This window comes from Coturnix japonica, chromosome 3, assembly GCF_054131305.1.
Source record: "Coturnix japonica strain WE chromosome 3, WE-NBRP24, whole genome shotgun sequence".
Classification (NCBI taxonomy): domain Eukaryota; kingdom Metazoa; phylum Chordata; class Aves; order Galliformes; family Phasianidae; genus Coturnix; species Coturnix japonica.
In genome coordinates this window covers 99,213,291-99,235,633 of record NC_140665.1, presented here as the reverse complement: position 1 = coordinate 99,235,633, position 22,343 = coordinate 99,213,291, and the positions used below count along the sequence as shown (strand labels likewise).

Here is a 22,343-nt window from a genome sequence, read left to right as displayed (position 1 = left end):
ATGGTATTTGTCTCTGCTGTTGCCATGGAGAGAAGAGAAGGTTGGGAATGGGGGGCTGCTGCCAGGGCCACCAGCACGTCCCCATGTCCTGCAGTGAGGTGTCAGTGGTTGGACTGGCCCACAGCTCCCCATGTCCTCCTCATTGAAGCTAGGACCGACATCACCTCTCCCAAGGAACATGAGCTCCCTGCCAGTATAGCAGCAAATAGATTTATCACTGATTTCTTGCATCTACATGGATACACACATATCCAACATGTCACCAGCACACGGTGCTGAAGAGGAAGAGGGCCACCAAGAGGACAAGGGCCTGGAGCAGCGTGACACAGGGCAGCACTGCCAGGACTATGGGTGCAGAGCATGGAGGAGCACTGGGAGCAAGTGGGGAGCCCCCCAGCAGATCAGACTGCACAGGGCCCATATATGAGGCACCCTCTCCTTCGCATGCACCAGGGATCAGGTCAGGTAAAGATGGGCAGTGGCTGCCCCTGAGCTTCCCCTGCTGGGGAGGGGGGGTGACTGGGTGCCCTGATTGGGGCAACAGCAGCCATTGTGTGTCTGAGGGATGTCACCATCACGTCACAGACATGACCCTGTTTTGAGTGGCTCCATGTGGTGGCCATCTATCAGAAGAGCAGCTGGGAGGAGGAGGTGGGTAGGAACAGGCTGCTCATCACATCAATTGGCCTCACGGCCAGGAGGCACCACACCAACGACAAGGCAGGAGCCAGCTGGTGTCATCCAAATGCTGCCTGGACACAGACTGATAAAGGAGGATGGGATGGGATGGGATGGGATGGGATGGGATGGGATGGGATGGGATGGGATGGGATGGGATGGGATGGGATGGGGATGGGGTGGAAAGAGGAAGAGGAAAGGACTAAAATTAAGTAGAACAGAATGAAATGGAGTGAGGTGGAGGGTTCAGCTCTGCACCAGGCTGAAGCTGAAGACATTCCTATCCCTGTGACTCCATTCCCCTTCCCAGGTCCTTGCTTCCCAAGCAATGGCCACAAAGGCTGGCACTCCCCACAAAGCCAAGTTTGCTTTCTGTTTCAGGGCATGTCAGCAACAAAGAGCAAGAAGATGGACAGGAGGACGGAGCAGAGTGGCAGGAAGGGGTCTAGCCCCACATTGCACACCTCATGCCACAGGGATGGACTCTCCCCATGTCCCCAAGAGCCCTTGGGGGCCACAGCATCCCAGCACTGCCAGGGCATTCCGTCAGAAGACGTGAGTGATGGTTCCATGCCTTCTCCATCCAACAGCAGAACCCACCGTCGCAAGAGTTCCATATTCAGCTGGTTGAGGTCACATCGGAAAAGACAGCACAGAAACAGGTCGCAAAAAAAATCAGCCTCTGGAAGAAGTTTGCCAATGGAAAGACAAGAAAGAACTTCAAGTCCACCTGCCAGCTCAGAGCTCAACAGGAACTTATCCTCCAATATCAGCATGGAGGACCTCTCCAAATCCCTGATGGAGTCCTTGGATACCACAGAAATCTGCCTCAGCCTGCTGGCCAAAGTGGGAAAAAACAATGACAACGATGCTCAAAGGGTCCGTGGGGGCTACTGGAGTGAATACCCCGTCTGCATGCAGTGCTGTCGGTGCCTGGATGACAGCTGCCCACACCACAGCAGCTCCTCAGCCAACACAGCCATGGCCACGCTGACTGCCTCGCTCTGCTCCGTGGATATGATGTTGTGGGATGAAAAGGTTAAGCTGAAGGTTGGGTTGCTCTTTGAGTTGTCCGTGGGTGAGACTATAGTGCATGTATGGGTGGAAAACGTGTTGCTGCCCAAATGTGGCAGCGAGGAAGACTGCGAAGAGTGCGGAGAGCCCCTGTCCAGAAGGCCCAAAGACTTGGAGATGCAAGAAGGGGGGTCCCTTCCCACCACAACCCCCGTGTGGCCCCTGCCCCCGTGGGCACAGCCAATCCCCCCAGATGCCCTGGAACGGCTGCAGAGAGCAGGGATGGAGCCTATGCCCCAGGTGGAGTACAGGGGGTTAGGGCATGGCATCCCAGAGCTGTGCCTCCTGTGGTGGCGGAGGATGAAGAGCAGAGTGAAGAACCGAAAGAAAGTGGAGACAGCCGAGGACAGCAGAGAGATCAGCGTCTGATGGCGCTGTGGGAAGGGATCAGCTGCTGTCCGCCCCTCTGTTGCTTGAGTCTGAGTTCTCAGCTGTGGTGTAGGGAGCCATGTATGGTGTATTGCGCCAGCAATAAAGCAGACCGTGATTATCAGTCCTCAGGTCTCACCAGAACTTGGACCCCCTGTTCTAGACCCACATCAGAGAGTCCAAAGGAGGTAGACGCACCCATATGACTAGTTCCAGTACCACGGGTGGCCAAACTGGACTTCCCAAGCCTCACAGCCTGTGCCGCCCGTCTGCAGAGCGCTGCTGAAGTGCTATTGTTCTTAACGATCCCTTAAGTATGTTACACCTACCGCAACAATCCTCTTAGTGGAAGCTGTGGGGATGGCTGACAAAAGGGTAAGGTGTCGTTTTAATACACCTGGGTGTTAGTCTGGATGGAAAGAGCAGGGCCCAGGGCATGGGGAGAGGACACAGGGCTCTTGGGCTCCTTCAAGGCTTTATCCCATACTGTACACAGGTGGGATCCAGCCATTGTTGGGGGAGCAACATCCCTTGGCCCCAGCCAGAGCTGCCACCAGCCCATCTCTCCCCATGTAGCTCCAGATCTATCAGCCTTCCTGATGGAAGAACTGCAGAGCAGAGATTCAAACCTCAGCATCCAGCTCTTCTTTGGTGCAGTCTGGCGGCCCCATGTGGATACGCTCATCTCCTGCAGTCGACATAAGTCTTGCTCAGGCTGATGAGCCACAGCAACCCCAGATGGTGCTCATTAATAATAGAGCACCAGCTGTGCAAAGGGTTGGACTTGGTGATCTCTAGGAGTCCTTTCCAACCCCTACGGTTCTGTGATTCTATGATTCCATAAACATGGGTGACCATAGATAGAATCCTGTGCTGGGCCTCACCAAGGCATCTCCCTATTTCCTGGCCTCAGCACCTCCCTGGTTAAATCAGGTGGCTGCAGCACCGAGAGCAGCTTATTGCCTTGAACACAGCTCCTGTCATGCTGGCATGAGGATAAGGTGGGGATCACCACGATTAGCGCCGAAGCCAACAGCTAAGAGCTCGCTGAGAGCTCAGGCAGCTCTGATGGCGCAGAGCTGCGTCCTAACTTGTCTCCTTCTGCTAAGCGGATCTGGGCAGTGCAGTTAGAGCAGGGTATCGTCTGTGCTTTGAGAGAGAGCAGGAAAAGGCTGCTGGGTGAAATGCAGCATCTCTGCCTGCTCTCTGCATCTGGAGCATCCTCACATGCAGCAGCAGCAGCCCTGTGGCCACATGCCCAAGATATCCCAACTGTTACAGGCTCACACAGCTGGGCTCTCTATCCTTCCCCAACCATTATACTCACTCTTGTAGAAAAGCGAGTAGAGTAGTACATAAGAGTAGTTGTTCCTATCTGTAGCCTTTTATGCTGTATGGGCTGGTGCCACCCTGTGGCTCCGTCCATGAGAAGCCTTGAGTTGGGAAGTAAATAGAGCCTCAGTTTGGAGAAAGAATGTTTGGCAATTATAACTAGATAACTCGAGCACAAGGCAGCTGCTCTCCTGGACCAGCCCTAGCAATGAACCTTGAACAGGTTTCTTCCTGCTATCAGGCTGGATTGAGACAGAAGAGATTTAAAGACACGTAAGACATAGAATCATAGAATTACCCAGGTTGGAAAAGACCTTGAAGATCATCAAGTCCATCCCTTTTATCAACTCAGCGTGTCCACCAGCAAAGGAAGAAGCATCTATTCAAAAAGCAGTGACGCGGACCAGCCACAAGAACCCAAAGAGACACCGCCACCACAACACAAGCACCCTCAGATGCAGTTAGCAAGGAATAAATTTATTTTTTTTTAAGACTTAAAACCATTATTCTTAATAAATAATTTGTTTCTCCGCATGCCACACCCCACCATGGCAAGACAAGATGGTTTGGTCTTCCCCATTCAAGTGTTTCCGCTCCCCCAAGAAGCTGGGATCAGCAACCACATCATTTCCAACAGCTCAGACAGAAACCCACCCAGCTTCACAGCAGCACGAGCTGGAAACGGCACTGGACGTACACTGACACCAGGGCTGCTCACACCTGGCTTAACCACAAGCCTGGCAGCAGAGATGAGCCAGCTTCCTTTCCAGCACTGATTTAAGCAGCTATTTTTCTAGCTTCAAGGTGCGTCGCATTAAGGCACCAAAAACCCAGGACTCTCCAAAAGATAAAGCCTGTGCAGATAGGAACTGGTTCCAGTTTTTTCAGAGGCGTTTTTCTCCTCCAGCACAACACGTAGTTGCAGAAGGTAAGAGAGGAAGCCCTACTTCCGTGTATTTGTAACTTTGATTTCGTTCTTCAGGGTATGTTCTTATGGGCTGCACCAGCTCACAGCCAACAGATGCTGCATAGGTGCTAAGGAGACCGAGTGACATCCCAGGGGTGAGGTGGGACATCCAACAGCACGAGAGAAGAGCCAGGGTAACACAAGCTGCAGAGAATCAACCATCCAGCCTCCACTTCTGCCCCGTGCTGCCAGCACAATGCTACCACCTGAACAAGGCCCAGCACGGCTTGCGTGTACCTCCTTGATTGTATTTCGTTGCATTTGCATCAGAAATTCAAGCACAGCCCAATTCTTTCTGTGCACTTCAGGTTTGTTTTTGCTTATTTCCTGTACAATGTCAGTACAATATTCCGTGTACGCTACTTTATTTAGTAACTCTGAAAACCATTCCCCTCCCCCCCCCTCCCAGGCGAGCCATCATCACAGACACGGAGCCAGACACACAGGGTGCTGCCTGGGGGGGGGGGTTAAGTCTGCATGACAATGATCTGAATTCACACACACACACAAAAAAACCCCAACAACACGCCAAAAATGAAATAAAAAGCATTAAATAGTAGTTACAGTTTGAAGGTTCCCTAAAGCAGGAAGAAAGGACTTCACCTGCAGAAGGAAAACATGCTGTGACGGGGTGTCCATGAACCACGCCGCACAATGATCAGTGTGTAAGAGACTTTGTTCCCATGGTAGATTACATATGCACAATCTGCTGTGCTTGTTTGCTTCCGGATGCAGCCTTTCCAGAGCCTGGGTTTAAGCTACACTCTTCATTCAAGCACAGATCTTCATTAAATAAATTGAACAGAAAAGAAAATCAGCGTTCGAGTCTTCACCACCCCACTCAATTAACTCAATTATAAAAATGCTTTTAAAAAAAAAAAAAAAAAAGAAATCAATGCAAACGTGCCTTGTACAAATGGACAGTAAACAAAGATATCCAATGGATGAGACATGCAGCCGCTGCGGACAACGAGCTTGAAAACAAAGTGATGTTTGGAAAGTCACCACATACACACACGCAAACACCTGTGAGCTTTCTGAAAGCGCACACCGAACCAACACGACACACGTTAAGGTGCTTCTCCAAGCTGTGATTTGCTCCTATCGGTGAGCTGGGGGAAGGACGATGTGCAGCCTGGCTGCACTGCTATGGAAGGAGAGGCTCAGGGACCCAGCAGAGCCAACCCGGAGCAGCAAGTTCATCCCACTGAATGGAGTTTGGCTTTGTGTTATACAGGTTAATGTAAGCCACATTTTGCTGCCATCAGAAAGCCCAGCTCGCAGACAGAGAGCGCACAAAGACAGCTGCAACGTGGTCCCAGTACCCACCACTTGGGCAAGGGAGAGGAAAGCTGCCTTCCCACTTCTATGTTCCTCTGAGCCCTGATTCCTAAAGCCCCCTAAGTAAAACGTTACTGTAAGTTTGGTGTGGCTTTAACCCCTGCTTTAAAAAATAAAGGGTATGAGCATTTGTACAAATAAATGAGTGCAAGAAGGCAGGACAGAGATGAATGTGAGAGAACTGTCACCATCTGCTCCTCAAGTACCAGCCCAGGACGAAGGCTAAGAGGGTTAAGGGAAAGACAGGAGCTCGACCACAAGGATGCCCCCCTGACCTTACAGAAATCAGCTGTTACGCTGGGTTTGGTCAAGGTGCTTTGCTCAGGTAAAGCCATTTGCATCCCCAACAGGCTTTACCTGAACAAGTGCTGGGGATTGAGGTTGTACTGGGAACATTCAGCTGGTCTGAAATACAGTAGTAGTGACCTGAAGGCGACCTGAAGCTTGTCCAGCTTCACCCAAAACCGTAGGCTTGTGTTGGTTGAACAGCAGCAGATGCTGCCCCATACCAGTCCCGCCCTGGCTGCACTGGATACCGTGTGTACGTTGCCCTGATGTCTGTCCAGAGGATAGGTTTAGATCTGTGGTGATGGTTGAACTATTTACAGGTATTTGCAGCAGATATTTACAGTACTTCTGCAGACCGCAAGCTGATTTTCTCTTCTTCCATTCCTAGTCAATCCGGAGTGGGTTTCTTTAATGAGAAGGGTCGTATATTGAAGTGTCTGCTCAGCTGGCTCACCTGAAAACAAGGACAGAGTTAGCAAAGCTCACGGCTTTGATCTTAGAACTTGATGATCTTAGAGGTCTTTTTTAATGATTCTATGATTCAGTAGCCCATCTTGCCCTGGAGCACCTTTATTTCTATCCTGCCCTTCTCAAACACAGCAGTTCCTGGATGTATTCAGTTAGGAGTGGGGGTCAAGTGCTGGGCATTGACACAGCAGGGTTGCAGAGAGGAAGGTACCCAATATCAAGTTTTGGATCATCAGGTCCCTTTTATAGCAGCCTGAGCTTTCACTGTGTCTTCTAAGAAATGAGAACACCACAAAGGGCTGAGAGCTGCAGTGGGAACGCAGGGAATCTGCTTTATGAAGGAAAGTATTCAGTCTCTCCTTTCAATATCAAGGTGTAAGAGCTACACCTGTAGAACCACACAGAAGCAGTGCAGCAGACAGAGGATAAAATCTAGTGTGCCATCAGTGTTCAGTCATTGCAAAGCCAACAGAAAACAGAGCTGAGACCAGCAGCAAGCCAGGGCAAAGCATCTATTCCAAAAGGGTGCTCCCAGATTCATAACAACTTGGGACTGTCACTGTTCTACAGCTCTCCACATCACTACTGAGGTTCTTCTGTACTGAGAGAAGAGACGGCACAGATGGACCCCTGGAAAACTCAAAGTGGGGGCAACATAAACTCAGGGGGAGTAGAGAGCTGGAAAACTCACTGCAGGGATGGGTAAGTCTGAGTAGATGGGATTACACCGTCCTCAGCCCCGACTCCAACAATGACTCCAAGACCAAATTTATTTAAAGCTTCTTAGCTATTCAAATCCTTCTCGCACATAAGTCTCATTACGCTAATTAGAAAGACAAGACAACGTGGGTATTACTTCCTTGCTGTAATTACAGCTCAAACTTCACTCGTGGAGGCTCTACGTTAGTGATGCAGCACTGAGGGCACAGGGCTACCCAAGGAGGGTGTGTGACATGGCAGCACCATGGGGGCCCCTGCCCTACTTCCTCAGCAGCTTCCTGGGGTGTTTCTAATTGGATTTGGCCTCCTCTGAATTTGTTTTCTCTCTTGATCAAAATTCAGGCACAGTTTGCTCAGACCAAAGGGAACAAATCAGTCCCTGGATCTCTACACAGCCACAGCATCACCGTGCTCCATGTCAGCTATGTGCCCCTGTGGCTCCAGATTGAGCTCAGCCACATTGACACCCACAGCAGATCAACTTTTGATACTAAAACTCACAAAACAAACACTTAAATCCACCATATAGACATCACATCCACTGCTGTGGCTATCTACGGGAGCCCTTCCCACTGCCTCAGGGTGTGGATCACCCAGATGGGCAGACGTATGAGCTGGTTTCTAGGTTAAAACCACAGCTACAGTGTGCGAAACAGCAGCAGAGATGCAAGGATTTGTTTCGGACCCCTAGATGGCATAGGAGCCCCAAGCCATGTTGCCTGAAGCTTGCTTTAAACCCAGCCTACAGCCCAAGTCTCTCACTCAGCTCAAGTTCCTCATGGAGAGCTATGTGCACTGACATCACCACTTTAAAGCAGAGCGTTTTCTGCCCCAAGGAGCAGCTCCTGAGCCTTCAGCCCAATGCCCATGAGCCAGGTTCACCTACCACGATCACTCCATAGTGGATGTGCGCCAAGGTGAGGAATGCAGTTAGCAGGTAGAGGAGAAGCGTCTCGCTGCTGGGTGCAAACCCAGACACCACCACGAAGAGCACCAGGGCTATGGGCAGCAGCATCCAGTTCAGAGGCTGGCAGCGAGTGCTGCTCATTTGACAGACGATCAGCTGGCACTGCAGGGAGAGAAAGAAGTCAGAGCCCTCACCAGCACCAACCCCACAAACCCACAGCTGTGCATAGCACAGGGGAATGTGTTTTACTTGGTCATGGGAGGTTTCACACTTCACAGGGGCTAAAGTGAAACATAAAGCAAAGCCACTTACAGAAATGTTAGCGAAGGCGGTTCCAACCATGAAATAGAAAAGCCTGGGATGGACCTCCAGGATGTCCATAGGAGAAACAAAGATCCAAGTGGTGCAGAGAGCAAAAAGCAACACTGGGGACACCAGTGGCAGCATGATCTCATAAACAGAGTGGTGCTTCAAGGTGTTATTTTTATAGGCCCTGAAAGGCAAACAGACAATAACCACAGTCACGTGGGGATGATGCAAACCTTCTTTGGTAACCCCAAACCCAAGAAACTCCTGAATGATGTGGGCTGTGAACAACAGGACAAGCCTGCAGAAGCTGTGGGTTCTTCAGCAAGCTGCTGAGCAGCCTCCACCTTGCAAGGTGGAACCCTCTGATGTACAAAAACCACAATGACATCCTGAAGACATTCATCTGAGAACAAAAGAAGCTGCAAAAGGCTCTGGGAGCTCTTGTAAAGGTGCTAACGTGGAGAAGGAAGAACTTACTTGTAGAAGTTATACAGGCTCATCGGCAGCGTCACGGTGAGAGCACAAGCTGAAAGAGAAAGAGCCACATTACTGCCTGTGCAGAGGATGTTACCATGTGCACACCAATGTGGTTGTGCTCTGGTTTCAGCTGCTTGCAAGCAGAACAGCTCAGAGGTGCAGGAAGAGCAGCTCAGCAGGTTTCCAAGCAGGTACTTGAGATTCTGGTTCAGAAGTTGTACTTATACACTGAGGTCTGCTGCAAACACAATTTGAGTTCAACAAAATGACCTTTCAATGCTTAAAAGCTGCATTAAGCAGCTCAGTGTTACGCCTGGAGCAGTTGCAAAGTCTAATTACGATATTGTCTTCAATGGGACCCTACAGTCAAAGCCATGAAGGTGCATCACAGCTCTTCCTTGTTTATCCAGCAGAAGGTATTTTAACACAGCTGTAAATCTTCCTGCTTTTAATCACTTAACTCCTGTTCAGACACACAAATCCAGTCCACATACACATCCTGCCCTATTTTTCACAAGGGAAAAGTGCATTTATTATTCATATATGAAAGTATGCATCTGCCAAAGGAAAGCTCAGAATATCCACTTGCTTCAATCTGATGTTTGAGCTTTTCTTAATTTAACAACCCCCAAGACACGTCGACTTGGAATTACGTAGTAATAATTAGCACCTAAAGAAAAGGGCCTAGAGTGAGACAAGTTACACTGAGGAGGACTTCTGAATAAGCCAAATTACATTAAGCAGAGATTGCTCTCCAAAGATAGCTCCCACCTGCATTATTCTCTGCTTTGTTCTGATACCTCTTGGAAGAGCAGCCAGCCCTTCTGCAGGAAGGTTGTGCACCCTTGGATTGAACTTTTAGATGGGTGCACAGAGGGCAAGGATCCCCAAAGAGAGCTGCTTTCCCCACCCTATAGTTACTACGTCCTCCCTCTCTGTAGCAGCCCCAGTTTTTCTCATTCCAGCAAACAGAACATCATTATAAAATAATTAAGACATTGGGTTTTAGGAAGGAAAAAAAAAAAAAAAAAAGTTGATTTTGTTTAAAAGACAGGCTTTAACATGGAGTTTCTTACCAATAATCATTGTAGTGAATAGGTCTCTATATAAGAAATTAAACAGGAAAGGTGCATACCAGGCCTCTACTCCTACAATGGCTGTCACTATGTAGACAATTGAAATGGTCTGAAAGAAAGCAGAGGACAAGCAGAGGTGAGCGGAACGTAGCTCAGAGGAATAGCAGCTCAACAAGTGCTTTTTTAAAGCATCCCTTGTGTTGCTGCTGCTGCTGCAGGGCAACACAACCAGGATCCGCTCCTTGTATATAAGAGGCCTTTACACAGCTTGAACTGTAGCATGGAGATGTGTTCTATATTACACATTGCAGTGACCAGCTCTGAACTCCTGTTATCCATCTGCTGAAGCCATTATTGGGAATAGGCTACAGAAAGATCCTTCAATTGCAGTGGTAACCCTTGTGTGAAGTTCCCTACCCCCTGCCTTCCTGCGCTAGGCAGAGGTCCAAAAGCATAAGCAATGAAGACAACCTCCCCAGAGCACGGCATTAGAAAGCTTTGGGCCTTTCACACATCAGCACTACACTCCAGGCACATCAGCAACCTGCTGAGCTTCTGCTGAAGGCAAGCAGTGGTTGGGATGCATACTTACCACCTGGCTGATGTCATATCCCCAGGGCAGGAAGAGAATCCCTGTGTTATACTTCTCCCAGTGGGAGAGGATGAATGAAAACAACACCACCCATAAGAGGAGGTAGAGAACGAAGACACTGACACCCGTTGAGCCCCGGCCAAAGGTGGAGTAGACCGTCACAACGAAGTATACACAAGCCCAACTGTCCAGGCCATGGTCAAAAAGCTCTCCCAGGGGTGTGCTGGAGTTGGTCCTGCGAGCTTGTTTGCCATCGACACCATCTGGGAAGAGAGCAAGGAGAAACAGGAGTTTCTTTGCAAAGCACTTCCTGGAAACTGCCCTAGAGCAGGACATGGCTGAAGTTCAGAATCAAAGATACAGTGAGCTCAGAGATAAACCAACATACAGCTGAACACAACCAACACAAGTCCCCCAGACAGCCAGATGAAGTCTTACCTAATGTGTAGGCAATGAAGTTGAGGAGACCCACAACGACCCATACTCCATTTGGAACGTGCTGGTGGTCAGGAGCTGCAGGGATCAGAAAGATCCAGGAGTAGAGAGCTCAGTGTGTATGTTCAGCGGGTTTATTTTGGCACAAGACACACAGAACACAGACCAGCAGGTCACCAGGACAAAGTACCCACACAATGCAGTGATGGTAGCTCTGCAGGATGAGATAGCAGAGCTATTCCACTTTCCAAGACATATCTGTCCTCTGTCCTCAGGTGCCCGGTCACAGGATCTAAAGTCTTGTGATGGCAGCTAGCAAATATGGCCCAAATGCATGCCATAGAAGTGTGTGCCAATCAAGTACTCCTCCATTGCTCTCTCAGTGCACCAAGCAGAGCCTCTTAAGGATGTGATTCCATGACTCTATGGGGTTATACCCTGCCTCTGCAGCCACACATGGGGAATCCTATCCCAGCCTGCATCCCTGCCAATTGAAACTTAAGTTCTTCCCTAATAACCTTGTCCTCCTTCTCTCCTCCAGCACTCTCAGCAGACAGCCAGCTGAGCTGTTAGCAACTCTGGGAGCCCAAAGGTACAACTGAATAAACAGGAAGCTGCTTGTTGGCCACAGCCTCAGGTGAGGATGAATGGAGGTCTCCTATGAGCAACAGCAATGCCACAAATGCTGTAGACTGACACCATGTACTGTCCAAATAGAAAAAGGCAGCCTTACCAGAAGCGTAAAAGTCAGGGTCGAAGTATGCCATGAGGAAGAAGTTGAAGACAAGCAGCAGGAAGCCAGAAAACGTTATGAGATTTGGGGCCAGCCAAGTAGGGAAGATCTATGGGAAAGCAGCAAAAGAACAAACAAGCTCGTTAAAACGTGCAACAAGGCTGCAACGGAGACCTCGTTACAATCATCCGGGTGTTAGACAACACTGCTTGGTTGCATCCAACATCACAGGGCAGCACGAAGCTTCAGGCTGCAGTGCAGTGTGCTCAGGGCAGACTGCCAGTTGGAAGGTCGTGCCCACTTAATTAGTCACACCCCAAAGGAAGCAGGTCTTTCCATACAAGCAGGGCCTTTCAGCTGCAGAAGCCTTGGCAGCAAGTGGTGTTCTGCTGTCCCAGTCAGGACAGGAGGAGGTCTCACCTTCACTATCGTGTTCCAGAAGGGATGCATGACGTACACAGACAGAGGGTTGCTGTCCACGGCGCTGTACTGTGAATGAGAGGGGAAATAAAAGACAACAAATCATAGTTAGTGCTCCAAGACCTCTTGTAGCAAGTTAAAGAACCTGAGTGTCAAGGCTTCACTTGCTTGAGCCTGGAATGGAGTTACATACAGAGGACAGTGAGCAATCACAGAAGTCCCACGTAAAAGCTGCTACATTTCAGTCCAGATTAAACCCATCAAGCTGACAGCTCTCGCTGTCACACATCTCCAGACACTTGGAAGAGCACTTCTCCTTCCAGAAATATAGAAGATGTTTATAAGCAAGAGCTCCAACCCCTCACCCCCCCATTCTGCAGGACATAAATCATAGAATCATCAGTTGGAAAAGAGCTCTAAGATAAAGTCCAACCATCAACCCATCCACACCATGACCACTAAACTACATCCTTAAGAGCCACATCTCCATGTTAATTGAATGCCACATACATGATCACCACCAAATCCTACACACCCCATTACAATTGAGGCAGCAAAGGGTCATTTGGCAGCCCCCAGCACAGTTGACCTGGGCTGGATGGAGACACGGGGCATGGAAATAAAAGACCCAAACAAACAATGGAACAGGTTCCAGCTCATAAGTTACATTTCGCCATCACTTGGCTCTCAAAGCACCACAAAGCTGTTATCTGCTTTCCAACTCACGGCCCTTTTTCCAGCCAACATCACTCTGTCTAAAGTCCTCTTCCCCAAGAAATCACTTTGATAAGCGTCCCAAGGAAAACAGTTCCATTTACTACAACATTGCTCAGCTCATGTGCTCCAGGCAATGAACCCTGGGACAGTGCCCACACAGTGTTGGGTATTGGTGCTTGCTGTCACCCCACAGCAGGGGAAAGCTCAAGTGCAATGGGAGGGAGTGTGATCCAAGCTCCCACCCAACTTATCTCATACGATCTCCCACTATATCCATCGTGGGCAGCTTCAAGCACAACCCCTCCAGGCTTTAAACCTGTGTAAGAAAGCCCACCTACTTTCCCCAGCCATCAAAGCGATTGTATCACTCCATTCCCACATTCCCAGTGGGCTCAATCCCACCTTTAGCAGACGTTTCTGCTCCCACCCTATGACAGATCACTCTGCTTCACTAACCAAGCACTATTAACACGCTCCCCTTGGTCTTACAGCACCAGCAAGCCTGCAGGGCCTGCAGCAGAGCAACAACACCCTGAGCCTGCCATCGTATGAGACAAGGGCTAAGCCATGAGGAATTTCCATCCCAGCTTAGCGCAGTTTCAGGGGACAGAATTTCAAACACTTGATGAGATAATAGGATTTGGGCTAACTACCAACTAGGGGAGGAGAGCTGGAGTATGATTAAATCTCATTATCCCAGTCACAGCCTGGAACAAGAAAACAGATGCCTCAACAGGAGCAAGGCAGGGGAAGGACCCTGGGGAGGGTTCCAGGACACATCCCAGCACATCTGTCCCTTCTCCATATAGTGGGGTAATAAGCAGCTTTTCCCCATGCTCCTGACTTGTATGCAGAGCTCAGAGATCCACAATGACCTGATTTTGGTTGGGGGTAATGCTCAGCTGTTTTGCAGAGTCTTACTGATGCTCTGGTTTCCTTTCCAGAAGGTTGGGGCTGATGGCCATGAGGCTCTAAGCACAGCAGTGCTCCACTTACCACACATGTACCTGCCGTATACCAGCTGCCCCAGCCTACCTGCAAACCAACATCTCCTTCTCCATTGTGAACCCCCTACACATCTAATGGCTTAACATACACCAGTTGTCCTTCCCTGAGTCATTTTTCCATCAGGGCCAGCAGTCAGGACTCAGATTTCTGCCTTATTTTCAGGGAGGGAAGGACAAATGGAAGGAATTTCGTATGCCCCAGAGGCTCCTATTGAAAGCAGACAGACGGCTGTAATGGACACTGCTCTAAAATAGCACCGTGCACACAGACACTGCTTCTCCTTACAATGGCAGGAAAGATCCGCTCCCATGGGGTTTCGGTTTTAAGCTTCATAAGAATACAGCCCAGCCAACTCTGCAGCATCAATCTCACAGTCAGCACCTCCCTGTGCTCCATCCCTGCCAGCTGAGCCCCTTGTATCCAGTCACCTTATCCACATGCTCTCTAACCTACACATTCCCTAGCCACACAGCACAGGGATATTTCCCATCAGTGCTAAAATGGGATTTACCTCTGGGAGGCTTTTTCCAAGTAAAGTTGCTTTAAAAACCCCTTCCAGGCTGAGGTTTCCCCCATCCACTGCATCCCATCTCCAATTCTGCTGGACAACATTGCCAAACAAAGGAAGCTACAAGAAAGGCTGTAAATACAATCAGCACCTCAGCACAGCCCATAGGACACCACAGTGGTCCCAGCTGTTATGGCACAGCACTGAGCTGGTGCCCATCATTATGGAAGTTAGAGAGAGAGGAGCAGATCTTACAGCTTAAAACCAATATCAATTGTGCACGTGGAACATTTCTTTCCTATAAGGAAAGGCTGAGAGCTGGGGTCGTTCAGCCTGGAGAACAAAAGGCTTTAGGGCAATGTCATTGGGGTCTTTCAGCACTTAAAGGGAGCTTATATATAAAGACACGGTCTGGTAGTGATAAGACAAGGGGTAATGGCTTTAAACCAAAAGAGGTGAGGCTTAAGTTAGATGTTAGGATGACATTCTTTACTCTGAGGGCAGTGGGGTCCTGGCACTGATGCACAGTGAGCACCCAAGTCCATGGATGGGACTTTGGGCAGCCTGCTCTATGGGAGGAATCCCTCCCTACTCACAGCAAGCGTTGGTCCCTTCCAATCCAAGCAATTCTATGATATATTCTGTGATTTCTGGAAGATCCAATTACACGCTCAAGGAAGAGATGTATATTTATAGCCCAGATTCTCCTAATAGCTCTCCTGACCAATAAAACAATGCAGCTTTGAAGTAATCCAGCTAAGAACAGCAGAAAGCACTTCATCACACTGGCATCCGGTGCCAAACACATAAAGGGCTTTGGGGTGGGCTGGGGGAGCACCCAGGCAAGAGCAAAGCAGAAGGAGCCCCAGCACATCCATAAGGCCATTTCCTACAAATCTCCTTAAGTGCAAAGGGAGAACAAGGCTAAGAGCCTCTTCCCATGGGGCCCGAGGTAATCCAGGAGGCTGTGAACTCAAACAATCCACAGCAACTGTCATCGAGTAGATCTGTGCCAGCACAAACAAGCCACGTTTGCCCTATGCCCACGCTCGGCTGGTGCATTACAAGCCGCATCGTGTTTTAATGGTACTTATTAACTTGAGTCCTGCTGATCTTCCCTAAGGTCAGTTCTCAGGCAGTGTAAGAGTGGAGCACGTTGGCAACGTCGAGCACAGGACTGTCGCGTGAACTGAGGGTTTGGCATAGAGGGATGCCAGCATTACCAAACCTTACCCAACACTACAAGCCTCAATGCTGGCACCACATCCCTCCTTTGGCCATTTTTCGGTCCTCATTCTGTACAGGTTAAATAGACAGGGATTCTATCAAAGTCTTTTTCCTGCAACACTGACAAGCCTTGCTTTCTTACAACACCCCCCAAGCCCCACGGGCTGTGCAATTTATATTGGGAAAACAGGATTTCTGCCCTACCCACAGACTCTCATGGTCAGAACCACAGCTCTTGCTGAGACTATCCCTGCCTTCTTCAACACACCCATAGGATCCGCTCTTGCAGCAAAGCCAACCACTGGGGAGAGGCTCGTTTCTCCCTGCAGATCAAGAGGCAGGAAAGGTGAAGAAGGTGAGTTGGTGTGGACAGAGAATCCATTGTGATTCCCCTAGAAAGAAGTCAGCCCAACTTTTAACTGTACCTATCAAAGGAAAACACAAACCCACGCACATCAGGAGATGGCTGCAGATGAAGCAAGGCATTGCTAGGAAGGAGGGGGAGGACTACCTTCAAGTTTCAACAGAGGCATGTTGAAAGAGACAAATAAAACACTTTCTTTTTTCCCTTCCCAAAGCACCTAAACCTTACTCGGTCTCTTTTCTTCCTTTCTGCAAAGAGGAAATTCATCGTTAACAAAAATACAGCAAAAAATGCATCCACTTTGCAAGCCCTGACAGCTGCTTTGTGCAGGGCTCCAAGCACAGCGAGTTGGGGCAGTTACACAAGCCCTAATAACGAAGCCATTTTGTGAGCCAGCCATGGGAAGGGAGGTGTCAGTTTCCACAAGGTTCTCTCTTCCAAGCAGTCCCAGCAGCCAAGAGCTCGCTGTTAATTAGCAGGGAGTGACTCTCATGATGGAGTTCATTGCAGCTGAGATTCGATGAGCAACAACACACCTAACAGCAGACTTTCCGTGCCACTCAAAAGACAAGAGGTAGGCTGATCCTCCGTAGCAAACAGGAATGTTTCTCAGACTTCAGGAGGGAAGCTACAACTCCCCTGCAATGAACAGAGATGTCTACAGCTCAATCAGGTGCTCAGAGCCCCATCCTGACCTTGGGTGTCTGCAGGGATATCTACCAACTGTCTGGACAATGTGTGCCAGTGCTTCATGGAATAGAATCACAGCATCATTCTGGTTGGAAAAGACCTCTGAGATCACCAAGTGACCTCCGTGAAGTTAGAAATGGGCAGAATGGGAATCCACAGCCAAAATGTGCTTTGATACCTTCAGTACCTTTAGTGAGAACTATTGGTGATGGGTGGATGGTTGATCTGGATGATCTTGTAGGTCTTCTCCAACCTTGGTGATTCTGTGGTATTGAATTTGACTGAGGTTCAATATCCTGAATTTAACATGAGAAAAAGAGAAGAAAGAAGAAAAGCACCTCTGTCTTCTAGCTGCTCACCTCAACAGTTGTGAAACCTGGGAGTACTCTGGGGCTTCAGGCACCCTTTGCAACACAGCACTTTAGGAAGTGGCCATTTAAAGGCTGGCACAAGCAGAGCCTCAGAACAATTAAAGGAACTGTTGGGGAAGGAGTTAAGTGATTCAAGAACAGGGCTCAAAGGGCTCTTCTCTGCTGCACCGCACCCTGTCTGCTAAGGACCCTGCAGGAGAAGCCAAGCAGCAGCCTCAAGCCTCCCATCCAGGTTGCTAACATCAAAAGCCTCTCTCAGTGCTCTGACTACCAGCTGCATTGCTGTTCCATTGGTCTGAAGAGCCACTGGCACACATCTGGGTGTCTGCAGATATCTCTTCAGGGCTTGTATTTCCAGAGGAGCCTGTGTGAGGCTGCCAGGACAGCTCCCAGCCATCTGCTTCCTGCAGTGCAGCATCTGCAGCCTTGCTCTCCGAGGTCCTTGGATCTGAAGGGAAGAGGATTTCCTGGGGCAAGACAAATATGTTCAAAGCACCCATGTACCTGCATGCCCGTGCCTCTATCTGGGTGATGCTCACCAATGAGCATCCTTCTGTATGGCTCTGTAAATAAGGAATTGCTTACAATATTACAATATTGCTTACAATAGCTTATGGCAATTCTATCACATTAGTATTTTAAGTGGCACCTTGCAGAGCACCTTTCTCACTGGGGTAGCAGCCCAGCTCTTCCTGGCATAAAGTATCTGCTATGTGACATCATCACAGCTTGAGCTCTCCATGCACGAGTACACCCAAAGTGCTCAACCAACGCTTGGACCCACTGAGGCCCCAACACCAGGACAATGGCACAACTCGTAGTGCTGTCGCCATCCTCAGCCCAGCAAACATGACAGCAACCCTATGAAGGCTTTGTTTCACTGCCCACGCAGGTAAGGAGACAAAAAGCCTTTCACAAGAGCATGGGTGAGCGGGCAGCTGCCAGCCTCCTCTGCTGTTATCACTGCCCCCCTGTGCAAAGCATGGGCACAGGCATGGAGGGATTTCAGGGTGCAACATTTCCCAACCCCACAGCTCACTTTCTCCTTGCAGATCTTGCTCCCAAAGTTTCCCATCCCACCTTTGGACCCAAGCAAGACACGTGTCATCACCTCCCCTCTTGGGGTGCAGCTCTTGTGCCATGCAGCTGCAGTGCTCCAATGCCCTGCTTTCCTCTGTCTCCCCACCCCCAGGGCATGAATCACCCTTAGCAGAGATAACACTGGGCCAGGAAAGTCTGCAGGAACCCTGGGACCCCAAAACACTGCGACCAGCCATGGAAGTTGGCATTATCATCAAGCTACAGCGCTCTGCCCTCATTCACTTTGCCTTCCTGCAGCTGCTCCTGGCACTGTGGCGGCCCCCAAGAAATGAGCCCAAAGACTGCATGCAGCTCATCGAGATGCACAAGGAGCAGCAATACCAGCGCAGCATGCAATGCACGAAGCGTCCTTCCCCTCTCTTCCTCATCCAGCTCCAGGCACCACACTCAACAAAGCCTGCACAAGGGCGAGTTGTTTGGGTTGCACTGCAAAGAAAAAAAAGCAGGACTTGGGGGCAGCCTGGAAGGAAGAAAAGTCTTTTTCCTCGAGAATGCAAAACAGGAGCAGACATCTCTGTGAATGTTCCAAACGGACCCACTTTCCCCTTTGCTCAGTAGATTACAGAAGCTTGCCAGAAAGTGATTTGCAAGCTGGCTTTGAAGAAACAGGCCGTGACTTCTGGCATCCAACTGCAAGGTTTGCAGCCCTGAACAGCAGAGCCTGGCTGAGGGCATCCGGTGCTGAACAGTAACACAGCACCTGGTTTTGGCTGAAGACATTCGGTATTTAAACAGGAAGGTCAAAGCATGTATTGCTCTGCAGCCTTAAAACAAGCTTTATTCCTGATAACAAGACCTTGAATCTGCCAGAACTATCAGCCCATTGCACCAACCTGATGAGCAGGAGGAAATACTGGAGCAGACTCACTTAGGATCTGTTTGGCTTTCTGACCATTGTGAGCAGCATCTCCTTGGGGAAGCTTCAGCACTGTCAGGCAAGGGGGTAAATCTGGTACAGCAGAGAAACCTTTCTGTCCCATGGCTTAAGTTATATCCTAAGGTATGTACCCAAACAGTACAACCTCCTGCTGAAGAAGTGACAGAGCTACAATTAAAGGTTAAGCCAACACTGAACGGTTTGCTGCACAACCCCCTTGCATACAAGAACACTTCAGTGCCCCATCAAGAGCAGAGGGGCTGATAGAGGATGGTTCCCTCCACATCAGCCCCATCAGCAGCCAGCCAACCTGTGCCATAATACACACACCGACCTCCCCCAGCCAGAAACGTGCACGCTGCAAAGCTGAAGCCATCTGGCTCCCAACTCACCATCTGCACTCCTGGCAGCCACGGGAGGAGCAAGAGCTGGATGAAGCAACCTTGCAGAAAGCAATTCTGCTCCAGGAAAACCAACCAGCACTGCTGGGAAAGCAGGGATGTGCTCCTGTCCTTCTTGCCTCCTCCAGGCTTTTCTCCAAACCCATAACATGCTGGCCAAAGCAGCAAGAGGAACAGAGGGACAACTGTAGGTTGTAGGTTTGCTTCTGGCTGTGCATCCCCTTTTTGGCTGGTCCCACCACTTTCCAGCTGTGGGTACACGCTCAAGTTACGTGGCTGAGGTTTAACACAGGATGCAAAGAAAGCCATGCAGCTAAAGCTAAACTGCTCCCCTGACATCTTGCATTGACATCCATTCACACATACCCCGCTCTATACTCTCCTTAGGAGCATTTTACACTCTTACAGAAGCTGTACCTAAAAGGGAAACCAGCTTTGCCTCAGCAGTGACAGACCCAGGGCCAGCAGGTAAGGAAAGGGCACGGGAGGATACGGTGCAATGCCCACAGCAAGGCTGGAACGCGCCACTCAGTATCACAGAGTTGCACCGCTTCATCAAGGCTAAAATAGCATAGAAAAACAAACTCCCAGAGCAAACAAGACCAGCAGAGCCCTGCCAAGCAGCCAGAGGCATCATACAGCAGACACGATGCGCTTTGAGAGCTAATTGTGAACCTGCCTGCTTTTATCAAAGTCCTTATTGACTCAATAAAACCACAATCTTTCGAGCAAGGCTATTCCTGCCAGCGAGACCGCAATCCTGCCCCTGGAGCACAAGCTCTGCTGGCTTCTGCCCCTTTGGTCCAGCTGGGAATGGAAGCTCTATACCAGCAAGGCTCATATATTGCTGCTCAGGGAGGCAACCCTCCCTTGTTGTCCAACCCCAGCCCATTCCACGTCCCTCAGTGCCATATCTCCATGGTTCCTTAACACCTCCATGGATGGTGACTCCATCACCTTCTGGAACAGCTGTGCCAATGACTGACCACACTTTGAGAGAACATATACTCCTTAATATCCAACGTGAACCTGACACCCCATGAGCCCCCAAAAGGACAACAGCACCATAAGTGACACTTTATAAGACCACCACATCCCCCTTTGTGGGGCAGAGCCCCATGGAAACTACCTCCCACCCTCCCCAAAGCATCAAGACCCCCCCCAGCATTAAGACTCTTCCATGGCACAAAGACCCACAGCTAAAGGACCTCAAAGTGTCATCCTCCCCCAGCCAAAAGACCCCAAAGTGTGCACTGCACTCCACCCCTCCCAGCTAAAAGACCATACAGTGTCCTACTCCCTTCCTAGCCAAAGAACCCCAATACATCTCCCTCCCCCCTTCAACCAAAGGACCCTACAGTGCCCTACTCCCTTCCTAGCCAAAGGACCCCATAACGTCCCCCTACCCCTTTCAACCAAAGGAACCCACAGTGTCCTACTCCATTCCTAGCCCAAAAACCCCATAACGTCCCCCTTCAACCAAAGGACCCCACAGTGTCCTACTCCCTTCCTAGCCAAAGAACCCCATTACATCCCCCTACCCCCTTCAACCAAAGGATCCCACAGTGTCCTACTCCATTCCTAGCCAAAAAACCCCATTACACCCCCCTCCCCCTTCAACCAAAGGACCCCACAGTGTCCTACTCCCCTCCTAGCCAAAGGACCCCATTACATCCCCCTCCAACCAAAGGACCCCACAGTGTCCTACTCCCTTCCTAGCCAAAGGACCCCATTACATCTCCCTCCCCCCTTCAACCAAAGGACCCCACAATGTCCTACTCCCTTCCTAGCCAAAGAACCCCATTACGTCCCCCTACCCCCTTCAGCCAATGGACCCCAGTATCCTACTCCCTTCCTAGCCAAAGGATCCCATAACGTCCCCCTCAGCCAAAGGACCCCACAGTGTCCTACTCCCTTCCTAGCCAAAGGACCCCATAACGTCCCCCTTCAGCCAAAGGACCCCACAATATCCCCACCCCACAGCCAAACGGCCTCAGTGTCATCGTCCCCCCCCTACAATGGCCAAAGGGCCCCACAGCATCATCGTCCCCCCATCCAAACGACCCCATACATTGCCCCCCACCCAGCATCAGGACCCCAAGCACCAGACCCCCACCACTCTCCCCACTGCACGCTCCCACACACCCCCAGGCCACGCTGTCGGCCTCACTACCTTATACTTGCTGAAGCCGGCCAGCTGCTCGGCCGTCACGTACTCCATGGCTTCCACACCAACCCGACCCGGCCGCCCCACAGCCGCCCCACGCCGCGCCCGCTCGGCCCCCACCGGCCGCCGTAGGCCGCCTCCCGCCGCCGCATCGGCCCACCCGGCGTGGCCCGTGACGTCACCACGCCGCGCCGCCTCCTATCGAGCGGCTCCGCGTTACCTAAGAGCGCCCCCTGGCGGCGGGGAGGGCGCATTGATGGAGGAGCTGGGTGTAGGATCAGAGGGGTGGCCTTGTTGAACCTCATCCCATTAAGCTCAGCCCAGCGATTCAGCCTATCCAGATCCCTCTGGAGGGCCTCCCTACCCTCAGGTAGATCAACACCACCTCTCAACTTGGTGACATCTGCAGACTTACTGAGGGTACACTCAATTCCCTCATCCAGGTCATCAATGAAGATGTTAAACAAGCTGGGCCCTAAAACCGACCCCTGGGGGACACCACTTGTAATGGATTACCAGCAGGACGTAATTCCATTAGCCACTACCCTCTGGGCACAATCATCCATCCAGTTCCTTACCCAAAGATGGGTATACCTGTCTAGGCCACAGGCAGCCAGTTTCCTTAGGAGGATACTGTGAGAGATCGTGTCAAAAGCCTTGCTGAAGTCCAGGTAGACTACATCAACTGCCTTACCCTCATCTACCAGCCTGGTCGCCCAATCATAG

The 22,343-nt window shown here is 50.3% G+C and overlaps 2 protein-coding genes across 8 annotated transcripts; one reads left to right on the top strand and one right to left on the bottom strand.

Moving 5' to 3' along the window:
- Window positions 1–242: 242 nt before the first annotated feature.
- LOC107312390 (uncharacterized) lies at window positions 243–2,248 on the top strand. Of its 2 annotated transcripts, none has more exons than XM_085544163.1 (2): window positions 243–465; window positions 1,060–2,248. In XM_085544163.1, the coding sequence occupies exons 1-2, from the start codon at window positions 361–363 to the stop codon at window positions 2,119–2,121; spliced, it is 1,167 nt and encodes a 388-aa protein (XP_085400289.1). In that variant the 5' UTR covers window positions 243–360; the 3' UTR covers window positions 2,122–2,248. The 2 variants fall into 2 exon arrangements, with proteins under 2 accessions (XP_085400289.1, XP_015715268.2); XM_015859782.3 differs by lacking the exon at window positions 243–465 and adding an exon at window positions 574–651.
- A 1,661-nt stretch (window positions 2,249–3,909) lies between these two features.
- On the bottom strand, window positions 3,910–21,747 carry SELENOI (selenoprotein I). 6 transcript variants are annotated; one of them, XR_014944974.1, is made up of 10 exons: window positions 21,624–21,747; window positions 12,187–12,255; window positions 11,767–11,875; window positions 11,037–11,111; window positions 10,599–10,861; window positions 10,066–10,115; window positions 8,931–8,979; window positions 8,457–8,637; window positions 8,124–8,306; window positions 3,910–6,503 (listed from the first exon to the last, which is right to left on the bottom strand). XR_014944974.1 is itself a non-coding variant. In XM_015859781.3 (10 exons), exons 1-10 carry the CDS (start codon window positions 21,669–21,671, stop codon window positions 6,387–6,389), a joined length of 1,203 nt encoding a protein of 400 aa, XP_015715267.1. In that variant the 5' UTR covers window positions 21,672–21,747; the 3' UTR covers window positions 3,910–6,386. The 6 variants fall into 6 exon arrangements, 4 of the variants coding, with proteins under 4 accessions (XP_015715267.1, XP_085400286.1, XP_085400288.1 ...); XR_014944973.1 differs by lacking the exon at window positions 21,624–21,747 and adding an exon at window positions 19,442–20,505; XM_015859781.3 differs by having other exon boundaries at window positions 10,007–10,115.
- Window positions 21,748–22,343: the final 596 nt, after the last annotated feature.